The 21,716-nt window shown below is 51.2% G+C and overlaps 1 protein-coding gene across 1 annotated transcript in view; it reads right to left on the bottom strand.

The window, feature by feature from the left end:
- Positions 1-20,501, bottom strand: part of XXYLT1 (xyloside xylosyltransferase 1) — a 140,100-nt gene extending 119,599 nt beyond the window's left edge. The window contains exons 1-3 of the mRNA XM_005873227.2: positions 20,475-20,501; positions 19,025-19,172; positions 12,389-12,664 (exon numbers count right to left, since the gene is read on the bottom strand). Of these exons, the coding sequence (XP_005873289.1) occupies positions 12,389-12,664; positions 19,025-19,172; positions 20,475-20,501 (451 nt within the window). The remainder of the gene's footprint in view (positions 1-12,388; positions 12,665-19,024; positions 19,173-20,474) is intronic.
- Positions 20,502-21,716: the final 1,215 nt, after the last annotated feature.

Below are 21,716 nucleotides of genomic sequence, written 5' to 3'. Positions count from 1 at the left end.
GGGGAGGAAACGGAAGGGAAGAACAGGCCCAAGATTCAATCGAAGATGGTGAACTGAGAGGGTCCGGTCACAGCGACTGCACACATGGCTTGCGTGGAGAAATTAAGTGTCCTCCTGTCGGTTGGGTGCTGCACAATGGCAGAGACAAAAGAAGATGCATATTTAATGTCCACCCCAGAGGTGCTTACTGAACTGATGGATTTGGGATCTGAAAGCATCTGCAGCGCGCCATATGGCATGCTGGCCCCTGCCCAGGCTGAGACCTAGGCACATCTCTTACCCAGAACACCTGCCCTTTTCCCCCTGCCCCACCCTTAGCCCCTCACCCTTCAAGGCCTGGCACAAACCTGCCTCTGAACTTCCCCTCTGAACTCTGACAGAACTGACAGTACCTGGCCCATTCCCCAGCAAACAATCAATCCCACCCAACCTCCCTTAAGTCCAGGCCCAGCGCTACTGCTGCTCCCCTGACCTCAGACCCCTGGCTATGTGAGCACCCACTGGCTTGGGCTCCTTCCCAACCAGAAGGCGAGCTCCCCAAGGGTAGGGCAGCAACGCCTCTCCTAGTGCCCTATGCACGGCGGAAGATTGGCAGGCCCTATACAGTAAGGAGATGCCTAGAATAAATGCTGCTTGACCTCCTGACAGTAATAAAGGCTAGCTGATGCCTTTGCTGGTAGCCAAGAATTTCAAGGAGGATCCTGAAAAGTTAAATGACAGAATCTAATAGAGGGAAACACAGCGAAAGACATTACTGTTCAACCAATTTTATAAAAAGTTAAGGTTTTCCCAAATCATTTTCATTAGCTTACAAAGAGCTTCTAGCATGAAGTTAGCAGAAAGTGGTCTCCATCACGTTACAATTCTTAGCATTTTCTGACAGCCGTTCCTCTTCAGAATAAGAGGACTCAAATGCCTCAAATTTGCTCCATAGGAGCTGCCAGAAAATAGCTTTCCCTGAAATCACAGGACACGTGTTCATAGCCTCGGTTCAGAATTTGCTCAGGTGTTTTCACTCAGGCCCATTCCTGAATATCTCTTTTGCCTTTTGCTTTCCCCCACACAAGGACTCCTGCACCTCTTGACAGGCTGAGCGCTGGCAGCCGGGGCATCGTCTGCTGCACCAGGAAATCAGAATCTGCTGCGCTTCCTCCAGGCTTGAAGGGCCCATCAAGACATGGTTGTCCAGAAAATGCAAACTCCTGTCTGTGACTAACTCACAAGGAACATCCAGTTTCTATGCAAACAGAAGCTGCAGGTTCATCCAAATGGGCTTAAGAAAAACTGATGAGGTCACCCCCAAAATAGAACAGTTCAAGACACACATCTAACAAAAATGTATTCATTTCATTCACTTGAGAAATATTTATTGAATGCCTTTGTGCCTAGCTGGACAAATGCATAAAACTTCCTGCCCTCATGGAGCCTCCATTTGCGTGGAGGAGACAATGACAAAAAAGTAAAATACATCCCTAACAGGTTTGGCTCATTGGATAGAGTGTTGGCCTGGGGACTGAAGGGTCCCAGGTTTGATTCCGGTCAAGGGCATGTACCTTGGTTGCGGGCACATCCCCAGTAGGGGGTGTGCAGGAGGTAGATGATCGATGTTTCTCTCTCATTGATGTTTCTAACTCTCTATCCCTCTCCCTTCCTCTCTGTAAAAAATCAATAAAATATATTTTTTTAAAAAGGAGGTTCCGGAACGCACGTTCATCCCTCGGCAGGAACCCCCACATCAGATGCATTCACATTCCCTATCAGATGGTGGTGAGGACTATGAAGCAAAATAAAGCAGGGGAAGGGTCACGGCCGCTCCAGAGGAGACGAGTACAATTTTACACAGGAGGGTAGGGATGCCGCCCCGATGAGGTGACATCTGAACAAAGGTCTAAAGGAGGTGAGGGAACAAGCCATGGAGATATCTGTGGGAGGAGCGGTCCAGGAGGAAGGAGTGGGGGAGAGTCGGGTGAGTGAGGGAGAGCTGGGTGGGAATTGAGCTGAGCATCACAGCTTTAAAGAGGATGTGAGGCCCAGAGGGACACTGCAAGGACATAGAGACATGGAAGCCAAGGCTGTGAGACTAGACCAGGAAGTACCCAGGTAGGCTGCCAGTAAGGATAATAGAGTGGGCACACAGAATGTGGTCAAGGGCCGTCGGCGGCCAGTCTGCACCCCGGATTGTGTCTAACCCCTCAGTCTATAGGTGAGGACTGGCCACCTGGGCAGGGAGGGGCTTTCCCATGGGCTCCCAGAAAGGTGGTAACTGAGTTAGAAATTCTAGTCAGCTGCACCTGGCATGGCCTTTCGGACTCATACAGAAGCCTGCTTCCTCTTTCCCAGGACAGCCCTTCAGAAGCAGTGAGTCGTCTCCAGTGTGTAGGCCCAGTGCCCTCAAGAGTGGATCTCAGGATCCCTCGGCTGCCCGCCGGTCACCCTCCTCTGAAACCACTCGTCTGTCAGTGCCCCAAGGGTATTCTGCTTGCAGTGGCTCAGACATGCATCTCCCTCCTTTGAAACAACTCTGTGCCCGGGGTCCCCCCACAGTTCAAGATCCAGGTAAGTCTTCCACGTGCTTCTGCGTCTGAGGCAAACGTCTCCGGGCATACCCAAGGTTACTGTCTACTCAGAAAGCAGTCCTGGGATAAGCAGCACAGCAAGTGAGTAATTAAAATGCCACACCCGTGACAGGCTCCACTGGCTGAGCAGCAGGGAGAAGAGGAAGGGCGTTCCTCTGAAGGCTGAGGCTTCCTGCCCCTACCCCACCCACCACAGAGAGCACTACACACGCGTCGTTCGTGTATTACTTATTGTAGGGCAGCATTTCTTACAGTGAGTTCTGTGAAACCCCAACTTAGAATGTGAGTGGATCCTCCTCAGAAAGATGGTGTTCTGTGATGAGTTCTATCTGAGAAATGCTGGGTTAAACAAAGTTAAACATATTGTTGCTTCGGTCCTTACAGGAGCTTTAGGTTTGCTGATACGCACTTGACCCTCAAGAGGAAAAGCACGAAGGACATCTAACACTGAGCGTCCCTCCGCCCCAGGCACTGTGATTCTTCCCACACAATCTCCATCGTCCTCACCCCACCCTGTGACATTTGTACACCTGTGACTCCCATCGTCTAAACAAAGCATCGGGGCTCAGGGGAGTTAGGCTGATCACCCACAGTCTCTGTTGGGAGTTAGGAGGCGGGAAGGCAGAACTAGATGTTATTATGGCCGAAGAACTCAGAGACAGCCCAGGGACCCCTGCTCCTGAGGAGGTTCTGAGACATTCATGCACACAGCGCAAGGGCAAGTGGGCAAGTCAAGGACCACTTCATTATTGGTTGGGGTGCAACACGGAACTCTAGCAAACCAGGCTGGGGAACACTGCTCCTGAGGAGGTTCTGAGACATTCATGCACACAGGGCAAGGGCAAGTGGGCAAGTCAAGGACCGCTTCATTATTAGTTGGGGTGCAACACGAACTCTAGCAAACCAGGCTGGGGAACGCAGCTTAGGCCCCATCTCCACAGGACCTCTCCTCCAGCCCAAGGAAGCACGAGGGGTAAAGGAGAGAGAAGACAGCGGTGCCCCTCTCCCAGGACCCTAACCCTTCTCCACCACAATCAGGTTCCGGAACGCACGTTCGTCCCTCGGCAGGAACCCCCACAGCAGATGCACGTCTGCCTCACTGATGGGTAACCAAACACTGATCACAAATGAGTTTCCTGACTTGGTTTCAATCGAACAACGTTATGAAGGTCCAGCCTCAAAAGCCTGCTGTGTTTTATGAAACAGCTATGAAAGAACAGGAGAGAACATTAAAGATCCTGCCTGGTAATGAATAAAAATACAAAAAGTACAGAACAAAGGAATCCAAACTGAATATGGCTTTTACTACATTTGTCACATTTCACTTGAGGGGGGGGGGGGATGGAACTTTGAAGAGTTTCTGTAAAAGACTGCACACTGACCTCAGAGTTTCAAAACATGAATGAGCGAATGCATAAATGAGGACTGTCCGTCTGGATCTTCATTTTGATCTTGTCCCCAGCCTGCAGGCTTTCTGGCCCTGCCTCCAGTCTTTCTCATGTGGGCCTGCGAACCTCAGCAAGATGCACTGCACATCAATTACCAGAAATTCACACCAGCCTTTCCATCCAGCGCCACTGACACAACGTGGACCCACGACTGTCCTCTCACGAGTCCAGCATCTGCCTCCAGCCTCAGGACAGCAAGGCCCCAGGGCCAGAGGCTCGGGGTTGATGGCACCCATGATGCCAGGAGAAGGGCAAAGCTACCCCCACCTTTGTTCATCCCCAGTTGGCTTTGTCATTCTTTTCTACAACAGCAAGCGTCACACTAGGCTTCGAGAAGGTGACCCCAGAGCACAGGAGGCTCAGGCCCAAAGTCCTACATTTTGGGGGAATTTACAACATTTTGCATTTGCCTGGTCTTTTTACACATGTAGGTCTCCTTAGAAAACAGGAGCAGGATGGGGCTGATGGTGGTGGTAACAACAATGTGCTGTGACTGTAGATTTCAGGCACCCGGAACCTGGGAGCCGGTAGAAAAGGTGTTTTGGGGGGTTGAGGATGATGAAGCATTTTTAGCTACATCAGTCCATTTCTAGTTCACAGTGATTCTGAGAGGAAGAGTAGGTCAGAGATGGCAATCCTCACCTGGGGGACAAGAGGTGACATGACTTGCCCAGGATCATCCAGAACAGCTCCTTATCCCATAACAGAAGCTCTTTCCAAAAGGCAAAGTGCGTGGTCTAAGAGTCTGAAAATAACTCCAGTCCCACACCCTCCGGCGTTGTGTTTAGAGGCATGGCGTATCATCGCCACCCAAACAGCTAACAATTACTGAGCATCCTCCATGTGCCAGGCACAGTGCTGGGGCTGTTACAGGTATCATCTCCTTAATCTTCTGAATTAAGTACTATATCATCCCCATTTTACAGATAAGGAAACTGAGATCCACAGAGGAGACAAGCTAATGCTCCACCATATTCAGGCACTGTTCTAAGCCTGTCACATATGCTAACTCATTTAATTCTCATCATAACCCATGAGGTGTGAACTGTTGCTATCTCCATTCTACAGATGGAAAAACCAAGTACAGACAGGCTTGGTAACTTGGCCAGAGACATGCAGCAGGTCAGTGATGGGGCTGCCATGAACCCAGACCACTACACCATTCGGTCACTTTTAAGTGACTTCCCGTGGTCACAAAGCTAATGAGTCACAGAGATGGGATTTGCACCCAGCTCTGCCTGACCCAGAGTCTGAACTCCTATTCCCTATTATCTACCTAACATTCCCTTTGGCCTGCTTCAGACCTGCCCGGCTCTGTGCTCCTTTAGATACTGGGCTGGGAAGTCAAGGAAAGCTCAACATGATCATCAACTGACCCACGCAGTAGAACGGGGCCAACCTTCTGGAACCGTGAAGCAGCCTTTCAAAATCTCTGGGCTCCTACAGACCGTGGCTGGTGGCACAGCAAGGGGACAGCGGTCACCACCAGCAGGATGTGCCAGATGAGGCCCAAGCAGTAGATACATACCTTCTGAAAAGTGACCATTCACGTTCTTGGAGCATGGGAAGGGGAAATAAGAGTAACTTCATAGTGGAGAAATCGGACAAACACTACCGCAGCCAGGTGATCGAGGTCAGCATCAATGGTGATGAATCATGTACCCTTGATGTGATGTGTCATTGATATGATGTGATGAAAATGGCAACATGGCATGGCCCACGTCAAGAAAGTGTAGGGGCGTCCTGGGTGTGCACTGGCTGGGAGTCAGGGAGCCTTGGTCCTGTCCTTGCTCAGGCTGTGTGACCCTCGGAAAGTCTCTCTGTGCCTCAATTCCCTTGTCTTAAAATGGGAACATGGTGCCTGCTGTGCCCCCTCTATGAACATGAAAGCCCTTTACAAAGATGAGGGTGTGCAACTGATGAACATTTTATCCCTAGAAAGGCTGAGAACCCCCTCCTCCTCATCTCAAATCCCCCTCCTCAGCATGCCTAAGTCAGAGTGACAGTCCACTCATCCCAAGGGTCACCTCCCTGCATGCTCCCAGGCACACACAGGGTCCTGAGTCTCAAGTGCCACTCCCCCCACCACAGGCCGTGCCAGGAGAGGCTGCCACGCGTGTCCCCTCCCTCCTCTGTGTAGCATGTGTGCAGGATAATGTGCAGAACTTCACTCCTCAGCCAGTGGGGAGGGAAACCAACAGAAACACAGGGCACCTGGACACATGATCCTGGACACAGACCAGAGCGAGTGGCTGCCCCAGACCCCAATGGGGCCCAAGGTATATGCACTGCCTATCTAATATGGAGCTGGTTTTGTCCAAAGCTCATCAGGAAGTCAATCAACTGCAATTTCTATAGCCCCCACACCAACAGAAACCATGATAAAACGGTCAGGTACCCAGGCTGGCCTACAGAAGCCAAGGTGATGCAAACTGTGGCTAAAACCTAGCTCTCCTGCCCAGGTGTGGGTTCTAGGGCCCAGGGACAAGACTCATGGGGTGCAGGAAGGAAAGTACTAGAGAGAGAAACAGCATTTCCTCACCCTTTCTAGGGATCAGACCTCAACAAGGTCTGAATCAGGTAGTCAGCCTCTCTCTTCCCTACTCCCATCTGCCTAGACTCAGAGGTTGTCAAGGTAAGCGTGAGCCTAGCTCCAAAAGCCCCAGAGTACACCAGGTTCCAAAATACTTTTTCTTCCTTCTTTCAACCTTTCCCTCAACCTCATTTATCTACCCAACAAACATACTACTCATCTCTGGGTATCTATCTCAATTCAGTGTTCAGAGGACGGCAATCAGATGGGGCTAATTCATACTAAAGTGCAAAGGACTGACAGGCAAGTGATTCCATGGTAGGATTATTTGCATTTGGTTCTACAGGAGTTCATGACCCATAATTGTAGCTCTGCCTACTCTCAAAACTTCCTTTCCTCTTTTCTGAACCCACAGAGTTGCTAAAAGCTACAAGCTAGTTCATAACCATTCCTGCAGCAGCCAGTGTAATGACCTTTGTAGTCCCTGTGCTCTCACGAAAAGAGGGAGGCTGTGCAAGAGCTGGGAATGCCTGTCAGGTCTCAGCAGACACTAAAGCTCTCTTAAGCATGTATGCGCACACACGTGCACATGCACATACTAGATTAGCTGCTGCTTGAGGCCAGCGAGTCAGCCTGCCCATAATTCCTGCCTCAGCAGACTTTTAAAAAAGGTATGCAGCTGGACCCCAACATCTCCCCTGAGATCCACTCCCAATCTCAGACACATCAACTTCCCTAAAGCATGGATCTGGTCAGGTTCCTCCCTGCCAAAATGCCTTGTCTCCTGCGTCTGGGGCTAGCCCTCAGCCTGGCATCCAAGCTTGCACAGTACATGCTAACCTCCCTTAACCATCTTCTCTCCCACTGCTTCCCACCATGTACCCTACTCTGTCTGCTATTTCCCAAACATACACAACTCTTCCCAATTGCCGAACAGCACACAACGCAACTTCACCCCCCCTTCAAAGCTTTGGTATCACCTCCTCCATGAAGTCCCCCTCCTCTGGCCAAATGCCTGTAACTCATCCTCTTCTGAAACCCTCAGCATCATGTGGCTTCTCTTGTGGCCTTCATGACATCCTGCCTAATTGCTAGACCATGCCACCCACCCCCCACCACGAGTCCATGAAGCAGCAACCCAGCAAACATCCCTGAGACACCAGAATGGCCAGCACCATGTTACACAAACACCAGACCCCTGGCCGAGGATGTCTTACAGGACAGAAGCCTTACAGAAACGTCTCCAGGGGCTCCCGGCAAGCTTTACACACTGCCGATTGTCTGGGCCCCTGCCCTCCATGCCCTCCCTGCCCAGGGAAAACCCGTCACAGTCATATGCCAGGCATCGTGGCCCAGTCTTGATAAGGGCTGTTTTTATGGCCATGTCAGTAATCCAGAGCCAACAGCTCCTCAGAGCTGTGTACACAGGAGAGGGAAGCTGCAGTCCCTGCGGAGCTGCTATTCACTCCCTCCAGCTCCAGTTGGGCAGAAATGTTTTCTTTTCCATTGCGTAAGATGCTTCCAACGGTGACAAACCTAACACCAGCGGCAGGAGGAGATAAAAGCCCTGTGGGTGTGAGTGAGGAGCAGAGAGTGGCTGCACGCCTGTGAAGGACACACGGACGGGCAAGTGTGAGCCGCAGGACCAGCCAGCCACACGTGACCCTTCCAACAAGCGACAGAAAGAAAAGTGAGCTCTGACCAAAAGCAGAGCCAGCGTGTTCCGCCTGCAAGGCCGTTTCGCTCCTCACTCTGCAGACATGGTCTGGGTGGCGCCGCTTCGAGGGGGACTCAGGGCTGCAGCGAGGGAGGAGAGGAGAGAGGGGGCCAGGTTTTGTAAGCTTCAAGGCACTGTGTGGGTGTGAGAGGCTGGGCATTCAGGCCTGGCCATCAGAATAAGCCTGGGCCAAGGCATCCGAAACCCAGACAGGAGGCCCAGCTCTCCCTAAAACTCAGAGAAATGGCCTGACCTCAGCTCCTCCCTTCCTCTCCTGTCACATGGGAACAGCAACTGTCCTGAGCTCATATGTAGCTGCCTGAGGTCCCTCCAAGAGGTCAGACATGAGTGGGCTTAGGAAAGGTACAGAACTTCACTCGTACAGGCTGGCAGCAGTGAGGTTGGGGGAGTTGACACAGGCGGGCTTTTTAAGTATCACCTCTGCCCCAGTAATCCCACCTGTGGGGAATTATCCTATATAATAAAAGGCTAATATGCAAATTTTCCCCTCGACCAGGAGTTCAACTGGGAGTTTGACCAGGGGGCGGGGCTGGCCAGCCAACTGCCCTTGGCCCCTCCCCCCAGCCAGCCCCGCCTCCGATTGTTCCCCTACCCCGAAGGGGGTGGCCCCACCCATGCACGAATTTGTGCACCAGCCCTCTTGTAAGGAAATAATCCTAATTAGAAAATAAAATCTTTACACATGTGGATATTCATCATAGTATAATTTATGATCATAGAAAAAAAAATCGGACTATCTAGGTAGCCAAGAAGAGGGAAATGATAAAAATGAACTCAGTGAAACCATTAAAAAAAACGCTCAAAGACTCTGATTACACAGAAAATGGTGATGAGCAACATGAACTGAAAATGTCATGAGACACAGCTTTACTGCTGTCCTTTCATATTTTAGTTTAAATGAAGGTTCAATTTTATAGTTTGATATGTTAAAAACACTCCAAATGCTTTAAATATAGAATATAACTCCTACTTTGCCTAAATTATTAAAAAACTACATGTTGGGAAAATATAAGATAATCAAGAATAGTGATGATGTTTATGTAGCAGTAAAAGGATAACTGTTTTTCTATTTTAATGTAGTTTTCAGAGTTTCTCTTGTGACTGCGTGATGCTTTTAAAACAGAAAAAGAAGTAAGCATAGTTTAGAGGTAGTCTGAGTACAGACGGGTGATCCTGATGCTATGGAGGCTGGGGGAAAGGAGAGGCCCGGACACGGAGAAGTAACCTGGATGTCTGGGGCAAACACCAGCTGGGACCTCCTCAGACATAACTCAGAGCTTTTCTGACTCAGCCTTCCTGGGTGGGACCACGAGCTTATGACCCACCCATGCTCCATTCTCACTTTCCAGGAGAAAAAGAACACTGTGAACCAAAATAGCACCAATTACACAGGAACAAACTCATCAACAAAGCCCAAAACAACAGCAACTTCTATGATTTAAAAAAAGGCAGCAATAAAGAGCCGTGACAAAATCGAGACGGCACTAACGGTGCCTGAAAACAAAGCATCCCGGGCACACTGCAGGAATTCAGTGTGGACGTCTGCACGCGGCCACGTGCGTGCCACAGCCAGACTGCTCGGCAGAACCCCGCCTGCGGCAGCTCCGGGCTGCTCGTTTCATTTTATGAATGTCAGGTTTTAGTAACTCCTAACAACTCTCTTCTTAGGAAGCAGACTTTGGGCAGCTGTAGAAATGAATCTCTGCCAGCACATTATCATTCGTCTGGAGAACCCCAGGAAAGGCTGGCATTTGGGTCTGCCCGCCGCCCACCTCACACAGCTCCTTCCCCACCGTTTGCGGTCCAGAGGCATGGACTGCACTTGAGGGACACCAAGGATCTGATCTACCGCATGCCAGCAAAGCTCTGGCCAAAGCCTTGTCCCTGCAGACATCCCTCCCAGGCATGGCCAGCAGAGCTAGAGCCCAAGCCAGAGAGACAGAGGGACAGCAGCCTGGGGCTCCGTAAGCCTTGTCATCCACACTTCACAATTCACTGCCTGGCCCTCCCTGACACAGTGAGGCAGAAATGTCTTCTCACCCCAATAATCCACAAGGAGGATTATCTATTTCCCCTACCTCTGGTGCCTCAAAGCATGAGATGGCCTGGAGTCTAGCACAAGGGAGGGAGGAAAAGGAAGGTCAGGCCTCCTCCCAGGCTTCTGCTAACTCCTGTCAGCTCTTCAGTCACAGCATTTCATTCAAAGCAAATCAGGCTTGTGGGACAACAGGGCTGGTCAGGCCCTAAGGGTCCATCTAGTCAGCACTTTTAAACTAGTTTAATCATGGAACTCTTTGACCAAATAGAATCCTGCTCCAAAGCCTGGTCTACACAGTAATCCATGGGCTCCTAGGAGTGAAGGTGGGGACAGGAGAGGTGGGGTAAGGTAGAACTGCTCTCTCTTGGCTCCCCAAACTACAGAACCCCCAAGGGAGTTCCTGTGGCCCTAGACCAGGGGTGGGCAAACTTTTTGACTCGAGGGCCACAGTGGGTTCTTAAACTGGACCGGAGGGCCAGAACAAAAGCATGGATGGAGTGTTTGTGTGAACTAATATAAATTCAAAGTAAACATCATTACATAAAAGGGTCCGGTCTTTTTTTTTTAGTTTTATTCATTTCAAATGGGCCGGATCCAGCCTGCGGGCCGTAGTTTGCCCACGGCTGCCCTAGACTCTTCTGATCAAAGCAGCTCACTAGATCGGCCTCATCATTTACAGGTGGGGAAACTGGCTCAGCGAAAGGCACACAAGCACTTAGTGGCAGAACTAGAACCAGCATCTCTATCTGTCTTTCTCACCCAGAACCCAGGAGAGCAGGAACACACCTTCCTCCAGCCTGAGCACCTGCACCAGCCTGCCCAGAGAGAGACACCCCTGCAGCCCGCCTGATGGGGTGGAACTAACTGCTACTTACAGAATCAGGCCTCTGCGTCAGACAGCTCTGCCACTTGAATGGCTGTATAACGCTGGGCAGGCCACTCAAGTCCTCAGTCTCTCTCATCTGTAACCTCGAAGGGTGGGTGAGAGGACCAGAGCTGGCAGAGCCACACCTGGTTTCTGTGAAGAATCACAAATGCTTGCTCTTCTCCCCGTGCCCTTGTGGTGAGCTCGTCTCCTCTTTCCTTGGACCCCTGCTCAGGGAAGCTCCTGAGCCCTTGCCTTGCAGCTAAGAGAACATCCAGGGGCCTCCGTCGTGCAGGAGCCTGCCTTGTGGAGACAAAGTCTAGATTTCTCCGCGGTATGACAACCTGCCAACAAAGCCCAGCTTCAACCTCCAACTCCTGAATTCCTAGCTTCCCAGGGCCCTCCAAACTGTGGTGTCCTCGACACCCCTTTCACTTCTGGTCAGCTGGGCCAGGGCAGCAGGCCTCCACCAAGTGTCCTGGCTGTCCCCTAGGCAATGACCCCAAAACTCCCCTTCTCACCCCTAAAAGGCTCAGGTCATATGGTTCACCATGGCCAGAAAGTGGGCAATCTCTAGGGCTCCAGAATCAATCAAGGACCAGCTGGAGGAGAAGAATCCAGAAGCCTGGGACACCCCTCGAGTGAGGATACCCACAAGGCTTCTAATCCAAGGATGACCAAACCTGCCAGCACTCCCACACAAGGTGGACCTACCACACACCACATTTCTTCTGCCCTGGAGAGACCAAAGCCGTGTAAATCCTTTAATGGGGTATCAGAGTTTCCCAAAAAAGTCCTATTCAGTCATAATTTGCACCTCTCACATCTAGATTTGATATTTTAAAGTCGGATAAGTACAGATTCAAACTAGAAAGAACAGGGTCACAGATGTGGATGGAGGGTCACCAAGTCCTACCTGCCATTTATCAGATGAACAGAGTCCCGAGGCTGGTTGCATGCAAGGGGCAGGGAGCCCAGCTGCCCTGGACCACACTGCACCACTCATACTGCGGGAGCTATGCAGCCTAGGGCCCCGCCCTTGATTCTCTGTGCAGGAAGCTGTTACATAAAGGGTATTGCTGGCCCCTTCACCCTCTCTTTGTGGAGCTCCTCCAATCAGGGCACTGGTGGTGTTGGGCCCAGGGAAACAGAGGCAAACATCAATACCAGGGGCTAGCGGCCCAGGTTACCTTTGGGCATGATCTGATGCATGGCAACTGAGAGGAAGAAGATGGAGTCGCTGTAGTAGGTCCCGGAGCCAGCGCTGAAGTGCTTCTGCATGGCCTCCACGATGGGGAAGAGCTTGTCGGTCAGCACAGCAACATCGTGGAAGACGACCTGCAGCAGGGCCGGAGGAAACCACAGGAGTGAGCAAACTGGCTCAAGACGCCCAGCACCCACGTGGGCCACAGAGGGAGACACACAGTGCCTCTCCATGGTCACCAGCAGGGCGTCCCAAGTGAGAGCTAAGGAACCGGGAACAATGGGAAAGCAGCAGACGCTGGCTACGGGGACGGGGACATCACGCGTGAAGGGTGTGCAGGCACGCACCTGGGGGGTGTAATGGAAGAGGAGTGGAACGAGGCCAGGAATGGGAGTAGCCCCCAGTCTGCTTTCGGTTTCTGAACTTCACGCTGGGCCATCCTGAAGGTAGTTCTGTGCCCAGTGACTGGAAACCATGTGGAACTGGCTGGTCCTGAAATTAGGACCCTCAGCACATCTGAGTAGCTGGCCGTGGTGGCCACTACCCATTCCACAGGCCGGCCACGTGCTCCACTGCCCCTGTCCAACAGGGTGCACAGTGGCAGGGGCCCTGAAAAATGCCTAATGCCACAGGAAATGCATCCATTGACCCAATCAGCACTTCGTGAGTGTCCTGCTGTTCTGGAGGTGCTGTGAGGGGTATAAGGAATAAGCTCAGAACATGTAGGGTCCACCAGAGTTCTGCAGTTTATTCTCACGTACACATACCGATCCCCATGACAACCTGGGACCTCAGTGAGGCGACATCACTATCACAGCTCCCAATTACAAACGAGAAAGCAGATGCTCACAGAGGTTACACTTGCCCAGGGTCACTTCGCTCATAAGTAGCAGAGCCAGAACTTGAACACTGGTCCCATTTCCAAGCCCCATGCTCTCTTCCCACTATAAATGCTCCTTCTTTCCTTAACAGCAACCAAATGGGGAGGAAGACATCAGCAGAACCAGTGATTAGAGTGGACAAAGTACTAACAAGACCCTCATGAGTTGGTTTCCTTATTAGACATTAGTCCATATTGAAGTCCATCCCTCATGGAGCCCCAGCCTCATCCAAGACACCAAGTAACCATGCACTCTGCTCACATATTTCTTGGAAGTTTTCTCTGCTGCTCCATGCTCCCCACAACATCTAGAGCACCCCACTGTGCACAATAAATGCAGCCCAAGACAGAAGCCCAGATATCCTTACTCCCCCTGCCCCCTCACAAGAGATCTGCTGATGACCCTTCCACCTCCCTCTTCCCGGGCAGCCAACAGAACAGGACAAGCCTCGAGGTTGCCACATGCTGCTCAGCCACCACCACACTGACCCCAGGGCCAAGGACCTCCCTGAACAGGGCACCAACAGTGAAGGAGAGGTCACGCGAATCCCCTGACAGGCTTGCGTCCGTTGTCAGTGGCCATGCCGGCAGGAGAACACACAGGTGTGGGTGGTGCCCGAGAAGTTCTCAAGCAGGTAGGGTGCATTGTGCCATTCGCTCTGCCCAGCTCCCTTCCTGGCCCAGTTCCATGGTGCCCCCTGCCCAGCCTGCACTCCCCGAGCCTTCGGTTGTCGAGCCTCTCAGAGCCCTGCCGTGGTGGTAAGCCACCCTGCCTGCTTTTCCCTGCTTTAGGTTCTGCTTTTGGCCAGAAACCTGTTTTTATCTGAGCTCACTTAAGTGTTTGCTTTTGTCCTTAGGTCTACTTAAATTTCTAAAGTACTATTAAACTCAGAGAAACTTATATGGCATTAGTCCTCATCATTCCCCAACTATAACCCTTTAAATCTTTTATGTCTTTAGAAAAGTCTTTTTTAAATGTCTTGACATTTCCAATGTACTACTTTCCTTTACCCTTTTTCTGACTGCTTTTTTTTTCTTATACTTTGACTTTTTCTTTTTTGTGGCCTCTTAACCTGAGATGGGAATTCAGGCCAGCTTCCACAGCTTCCCAGCAGATACTAAATCATATCTTTCTCCTCCCACCCACCAGGACCTGCCTGCACCCCCGTGACTTCCTGACTACACAGGCATCACAAACCCTGACAGGTGTCCCTGCCATGCCCCCCTCCAACCGCTTCTAGTGTGCCTCCCGAGTAATCTTCTATCCATAGACTCACTTCTCTCTTTCCTTGGCTTCCCATCCTCCGAGGGCTCCTCACGGCCCTCGGTTATAGTCCAAATAGCGTGGCCCAGGAGGCCCTGCACTAGCGGCTCTGGCTATCCACCCTTCCCACCCTCCCCCCTCCAGGGATGGGGCAGAACTAAACCCAGCAGTCCTCACCCTGCCCACCACAGTGTGGTGTCCTATGTCCTTGTATATTTGTACCAGCTCTTCGAACTGTCTGGAGCCCCCTCTCCCAGCCCTACCCCTTCCTGCCAGCCACCATCTGCCTGATAAACTCCTACCCAGTCTTCCAACCTTGCTTGGACACCTACCCCAGCCTTTGCACAGCCTCCCACGACTCATCACGCCCTCGTGTGCACCCTGTATCACACAGGGGGCGGCTCCACCTCCCTGTCTGGCTCCTCTGCAGCTCTGCTTCTCTATCCGCTTATGGGCACTCCTTGAGGCCAGAAGCTGTGACTGGCTTTGTGTCCTATGCCCGGCCCTTGGCCCCATGGCAGGCCACGAATCAGTACAGGTTTGCTGAATTAAATGAACCGCACTTTGGGCAACTTACTAAACCTCTTTGAGCCTCAAATACAGACATAACACCTACCTCCTATGGTGGCTGCTAGGACCACCTGGGACAGGCAGATAAAGCACCGGCTCAGGGGTTATTAGTCCTGAGTGTTGGCGTCCTGCCCCCACCTCCCTCCACGGTCCCTGAATCCCTCTCCTCACAGATCAGTCTTCACTCATGAGCCAGCTTTTCCCTGTGAGCCTCATTACACTTCCAAACCACTGCTGGGACCTAGAATTTTACAAGAAACTGGAGCTGACAAGAGGGCTCTCACAGAAATAGAAGCCTCTGCATTCATTAAAAAAGGAGAGAATGGGTATGTGTAAACACACACACACACACACACACACAGCGAGCAGGGCCTGCCACAGCCAAGACAAGAGACACAGAGATTTCAGCAGCCAGATCCCCCCTACTCAAGCCCCCATCTCACCCAAAGTTTCACAGGAGACAATCACATCCCATCAGCATTAATGGATTTATGAGGACAAACTGTACTTAGTACACAGTTCCAAATGCTGTACGGTAAAGCCTGCTCCAGTGAATATTTCATATAATAAATCTGCTTACAAGTAAATTAATATGTTCCATGGAGTACACTTTATGCAGCAAGAAGCAAACCACAGACACTGCAAGTGTGAATCACAACACCCAGGCCTCCCAATGTCTAAAATAGGTTGCAAACCGTGATCTCCTGAGGACAAGGCCGGAGTCTGGCACTCTGAGGCCCCCGCCCTGCCCAGGGTCTAGTGCCAGGGAGGCGCAAAGAAGCAAGAGCAATGGAAAAGGAGAAAAATAGAGGGCAAGGGGCAGAGAAAATGCCACCCTCCCTCCGTTCCTCCTCCCTTTCAAATCCCTCACATCAGAGGCAGCAAAAAGAATTACCATGTAACCTAGAAAACCAGAAATATAAGGTGACTCCCATATTGAAGGCAATTGGCCAATGAGACAGACCCAAAAGAGTGGTTTGCATCAGCTTGACTACATGATTTTTTAAAAGAATAGTTTATTTAGCCCAGCCGGTGTGGCTCAGCGGTCGACCCAGGAACTAAGAGGTCACCAATTTGATTCCCGGTCAGGGCACATGCCAGGGTTGCAGGCTCGATCCCCAGGAGGGGTGCATGCAGGAGACAGCCATGATGCTCCTCTCTCATCCCTGTTTCTAGCTCTCTATCCCTCTCCTTTCCTCTCTTTAAAAATCAATAAAAACATATTTTTTTTAAAAAATAAAAGAATAGCTTATTTTAGAGAGACAACTGTGCAGTGATTGCCAGAGGGAAAGGTGAATGGAGGTGGGCAAGGAGGGGGGCATGGACGAGGAATGGGGACCAAAAGAGACTTTGCTTGGGGCAAGGTGTGTACAATGCTGTCTTCAGATGATGTTTTATTAAGTTGTACACTTGAAATATGTATGGTTTTGTGAACCAAAGTCACCCAATAAATTCAAATAAATAAGATAAAATAAATAAAAGATACTATTTAAAAATAGGCCTTACTTTCCAGTACGCATAGGAGCACCCAGTATAGCAACGTGGCAAGATCACAAATCTCAGTTATTTGGGACTTTGGTTCCCTTCAGAAAAAAGGATAAGTTCCACTAAGTGTCAATTCTATTTCAGATCCCTCTATTTCCCCAAGCACAGTACTTACTAGACATACTAGAGGCCCGATGCACGAAATCCGTGCAAGGGGCTTGGCCCCCCCGTCGCTGCCATGGCTGCCTCTGCTTCGGCCCCGTCCAGAAGGTCGTCTGAAAGGACTTCCAGTCTAATAAGCATATTACGCTTTTATTATTATAGGTAATTAGTATTTAATAAATCCTCAAATGCCAAAATGTTCTAAAATTGTTTAAGCCTAAGGACTGAAAATTAAAGACTGGACATCAAGGAGAACTTTCTTCAAGACCCAACTCTGCCATAAAAAGGCAGGGCTTTTATTACAAGGTTATTCTCTGTGGTATGACTGCTCTGAGTCACACTGTGGATGAGCCTACCATGTCCATGAACATGGGATGCTACAATGTCCAGTAGCTCCTTGGACTGAAGAAGACTGAATGCTGCTTGGATGGGTCTGTAAAAATCACTCTTCTTCTGCTAGACATTTTCTATAAGCTTTCAGTCCTTTTCCTGAATAATCAGAGTTAAATTACGTCTGGCAATAGGATCTGGGTCTATGACTTTGACCACTTCTAAGACACATGTCTTAAGAGCTTATTAAGAGCTATATTTTCCTCAATACAAATTTCTTTGAGCTAATTCAGGGGTGGGCAAACTTTTTGACTCGAGGGCCACAGTGGGTTCTTAAACTGGACCGGAGGGCCGGAACAAAAGCATGGATGGAGTGTTTGTGTGAACTAATATAAATTCAAAGTAAACATCATTACATAAAAGGGTCCGGTCTTTTTTTTTTAGTTTTATTCATTTCAAATGGGCCGGATCCAGCCTGCGGGCCGTAGTTTGCCCACGGCTGCCCTAGACTCTTCTGATCAAAGCAGCTCACTAGATCGGCCTCATCATTTACAGGTGGGGAAACTGGCTCAGCGAAAGGCACACAAGCACTTAGTGGCAGAACTAGAACCAGCATCTCTATCTGTCTTTCTCACCCAGAACCCAGGAGAGCAGGAACACACCTTCCTCCAGCCTGAGCACCTGCACCAGCCTGCCCAGAGAGAGACACCCCTGCAGCCCGCCTGATGGGGTGGAACTAACTGCTACTTACAGAATCAGGCCTCTGCGTCAGACAGCTCTGCCACTTGAATGGCTGTATAACGCTGGGCAGGCCACTCAAGTCCTCAGTCTCTCTCATCTGTAACCTCGAAGGGTGGGTGAGAGGACCAGAGCTGGCAGAGCCACACCTGGTTTCTGTGAAGAATCACAAATGCTTGCTCTTCTCCCCGTGCCCTTGTGGTGAGCTCGTCTCCTCTTTCCTTGGACCCCTGCTCAGGGAAGCTCCTGAGCCCTTGCCTTGCAGCTAAGAGAACATCCAGGGGCCTCCGTCGTGCAGGAGCCTGCCTTGTGGAGACAAAGTCTAGATTTCTCCGCGGTATGACAACCTGCCAACAAAGCCCAGCTTCAACCTCCAACTCCTGAATTCCTAGCTTCCCAGGGCCCTCCAAACTGTGGTGTCCTCGACACCCCTTTCACTTCTGGTCAGCTGGGCCAGGACAGCAGGCCTCCACCAAGTGTCCTGGCTGTCCCCTAGGCAATGACCCCAAAACTCCCCTTCTCACCCCTAAAAGGCTCAGGTCATATGGTTCACCATGGCCAGAAAGTGGGCAATCTCTAGGGCTCCAGAATCAATCAAGGACCAGCTGGAGGAGAAGAATCCAGAAGCCTGGGACACCCCTCGAGTGAGGATACCCACAAGGCTTCTAATCCAAGGATGACCAAACCTGCCAGCACTCCCACACAAGGTGGACCTACCACACACCACATTTCTTCTGCCCTGGAGAGACCAAAGCCGTGTAAATCCTTTAATGGGGTATCAGAGTTTCCCAAAAAAGTCCTATTCAGTCATAATTTGCACCTCTCACATCTAGATTTGATATTTTAAAGTCGGATAAGTACAGATTCAAACTAGAAAGAACAGGGTCACAGATGTGGATGGAGGGTCACCAAGTCCTACCTGCCATTTATCAGATGAACAGAGTCCCGAGGCTGGTTGCATGCAAGGGGCAGGGAGCCCAGCTGCCCTGGACCACACTGCACCACTCATACTGCGGGAGCTATGCAGCCTAGGGCCCCGCCCTTGATTCTCTGTGCAGGAAGCTGTTACATAAAGGGTATTGCTGGCCCCTTCACCCTCTCTTTGTGGAGCTCCTCCAATCAGGGCACTGGTGGTGTTGGGCCCAGGGAAACAGAGGCAAACATCAATACCAGGGGCTAGCGGCCCAGGTTACCTTTGGGCATGATCTGATGCATGGCAACTGAGAGGAAGAAGATGGAGTCGCTGTAGTAGGTCCCGGAGCCAGCGCTGAAGTGCTTCTGCATGGCCTCCACGATGGGGAAGAGCTTGTCGGTCAGCACAGCAACATCGTGGAAGACGACCTGCAGCAGGGCCGGAGGAAACCACAGGAGTGAGCAAACTGGCTCAAGACGCCCAGCACCCACGTGGGCCACAGAGGGAGACACACAGTGCCTCTCCATGGTCACCAGCAGGGCGTCCCAAGTGAGAGCTAAGGAACCGGGAACAATGGGAAAGCAGCAGACGCTGGCTACGGGGACGGGGACATCACGCGTGAAGGGTGTGCAGGCACGCACCTGGGGGGTGTAATGGAAGAGGAGTGGAACGAGGCCAGGAATGGGAGTAGCCCCCAGTCTGCTTTCGGTTTCTGAACTTCACGCTGGGCCATCCTGAAGGTAGTTCTGTGCCCAGTGACTGGAAACCATGTGGAACTGGCTGGTCCTGAAATTAGGACCCTCAGCACATCTGAGTAGCTGGCCGTGGTGGCCACTACCCATTCCACAGGCCAGCCAGGTGCTCCACTGCCCCTGTCCAACAGGGTGCACAGTGGCAGGGGCCCTGAAAAATGCCTAATGCCACAGGAAATGCATCCATTGACCCAATCAGCACTTCGTGAGTGTCCTGATGTTCTGGAGGTGCTGTGAGGGGTATAAGGAATAAGCTCAGAACATTTAGGGTCCACCAGAGTTCTGCAGTTTATTCTCACGTACACATACCGATCCCCATGACAACCTGGGACCTCAGTGAGGCGACATCACTATCACAGCTCCCAATTACAAACGAGAAAGCAGATGCTCACAGAGGTTACACTTGCCCAGGGTCACTTCGCTCATAAGTAGCAGAGCCAGAACTTGAACACTGGTCCCATTTCCAAGCCCCATGCTCTCTTCCCACTATAAATGCTCCTTCTTTCCTTAACAGCAACCAAATGGGGAGGAAGACATCAGCAGAACCAGTGATTAGAGTGGACAAAGTACTAACAAGACCCTCATGAGTTGGTTTCCTTATTAGACATTAGTCCATATTGAAGTCCATCCCTCATGGAGCCCCAGCCTCATCCAAGACACCAAGTAACCATGCACTCTGCTCACATATTTCTTGGAAGTTTTCTCTGCTGCTCCATGCTCCCCACAACATCTAGAGCACCCCACTGTGCACAATAAATGCAGCCCAAGACAGAAGCCCAGATATCCTTACTCCCCCTGCCCCCTCACAAGAGATCTGCTGATGACCCTTCCACCTCCCTCTTCCCGGGCAGCCAACAGAACAGGACAAGCCTCGAGGTTGCCACATGCTGCTCAGCCACCACCACACTGACCCCAGGGCCAAGGACCTCCCTGAACAGGGCACCAACAGTGAAGGAGAGGTCACGCGAATCCCCTGACAGGCTTGCGTCCGTTGTCAGTGGCCATGCCGGCAGGAGAACACACAGGTGTGGGTGGTGCCCGAGAAGTTCTCAAGCAGGTAGGGTGCATTGTGCCATTCGCTCTGCCCAGCTCCCTTCCTGGCCCAGTTCCATGGTGCCCCCTGCCCAGCCTGCACTCCCCGAGCCTTCGGTTGTCGAGCCTCTCAGAGCCCTGCCGTGGTGGTAAGCCACCCTGCCTGCTTTTCCCTGCTTTAGGTTCTGCTTTTGGCCAGAAACCTGTTTTTATCTGAGCTCACTTAAGTGTTTGCTTTTGTCCTTAGGTCTACTTAAATTTCTAAAGTACTATTAAACTCAGAGAAACTTATATGGCATTAGTCCTCATCATTCCCCAACTATAACCCTTTAAATCTTTTATGTCTTTAGAAAAGTCTTTTTTAAATGTCTTGACATTTCCAATGTACTACTTTCCTTTACCCTTTTTCTGACTGCTTTTTTTTTCTTATACTTTGACTTTTTCTTTTTTGTGGCCTCTTAACCTGAGATGGGAATTCAGGCCAGCTTCCACAGCTTCCCAGCAGATACTAAATCATATCTTTCTCCTCCCACCCACCAGGACCTGCCTGCACCCCCGTGACTTCCTGACTACACAGGCATCACAAACCCTGACAGGTGTCCCTGCCATGCCCCCCTCCAACCGCTTCTAGTGTGCCTCCCGAGTAATCTTCTATCCATAGACTCACTTCTCTCTTTCCTTGGCTTCCCATCCTCCGAGGGCTCCTCACGGCCCTCGGTTATAGTCCAAATAGCGTGGCCCAGGAGGCCCTGCACTAGCGGCTCTGGCTATCCACCCTTCCCACCCTCCCCCCTCCAGGGATGGGGCAGAACTAAACCCAGCAGTCCTCACCCTGCCCACCACAGTGTGGTGTCCTATGTCCTTGTATATTTGTACCAGCTCTTCGAACTGTCTGGAGCCCCCTCTCCCAGCCCTACCCCTTCCTGCCAGCCACCATCTGCCTGATAAACTCCTACCCAGTCTTCCAACCTTGCTTGGACACCTACCCCAGCCTTTGCACAGCCTCCCACGACTCATCACGCCCTCGTGTGCACCCTGTATCACACAGGGGGCGGCTCCACCTCCCTGTCTGGCTCCTCTGCAGCTCTGCTTCTCTATCCGCTTATGGGCACTCCTTGAGGCCAGAAGCTGTGACTGGCTTTGTGTCCTATGCCCGGCCCTTGGCCCCATGGCAGGCCACGAATCAGT

This window comes from Myotis brandtii, unplaced genomic scaffold, assembly GCF_000412655.1.
Source record: "Myotis brandtii unplaced genomic scaffold, ASM41265v1 scaffold4, whole genome shotgun sequence".
Lineage (NCBI taxonomy): Eukaryota > Metazoa > Chordata > Mammalia > Chiroptera > Vespertilionidae > Myotis > Myotis brandtii.
This window is presented reverse-complemented; position numbering and strand designations above follow the sequence as displayed.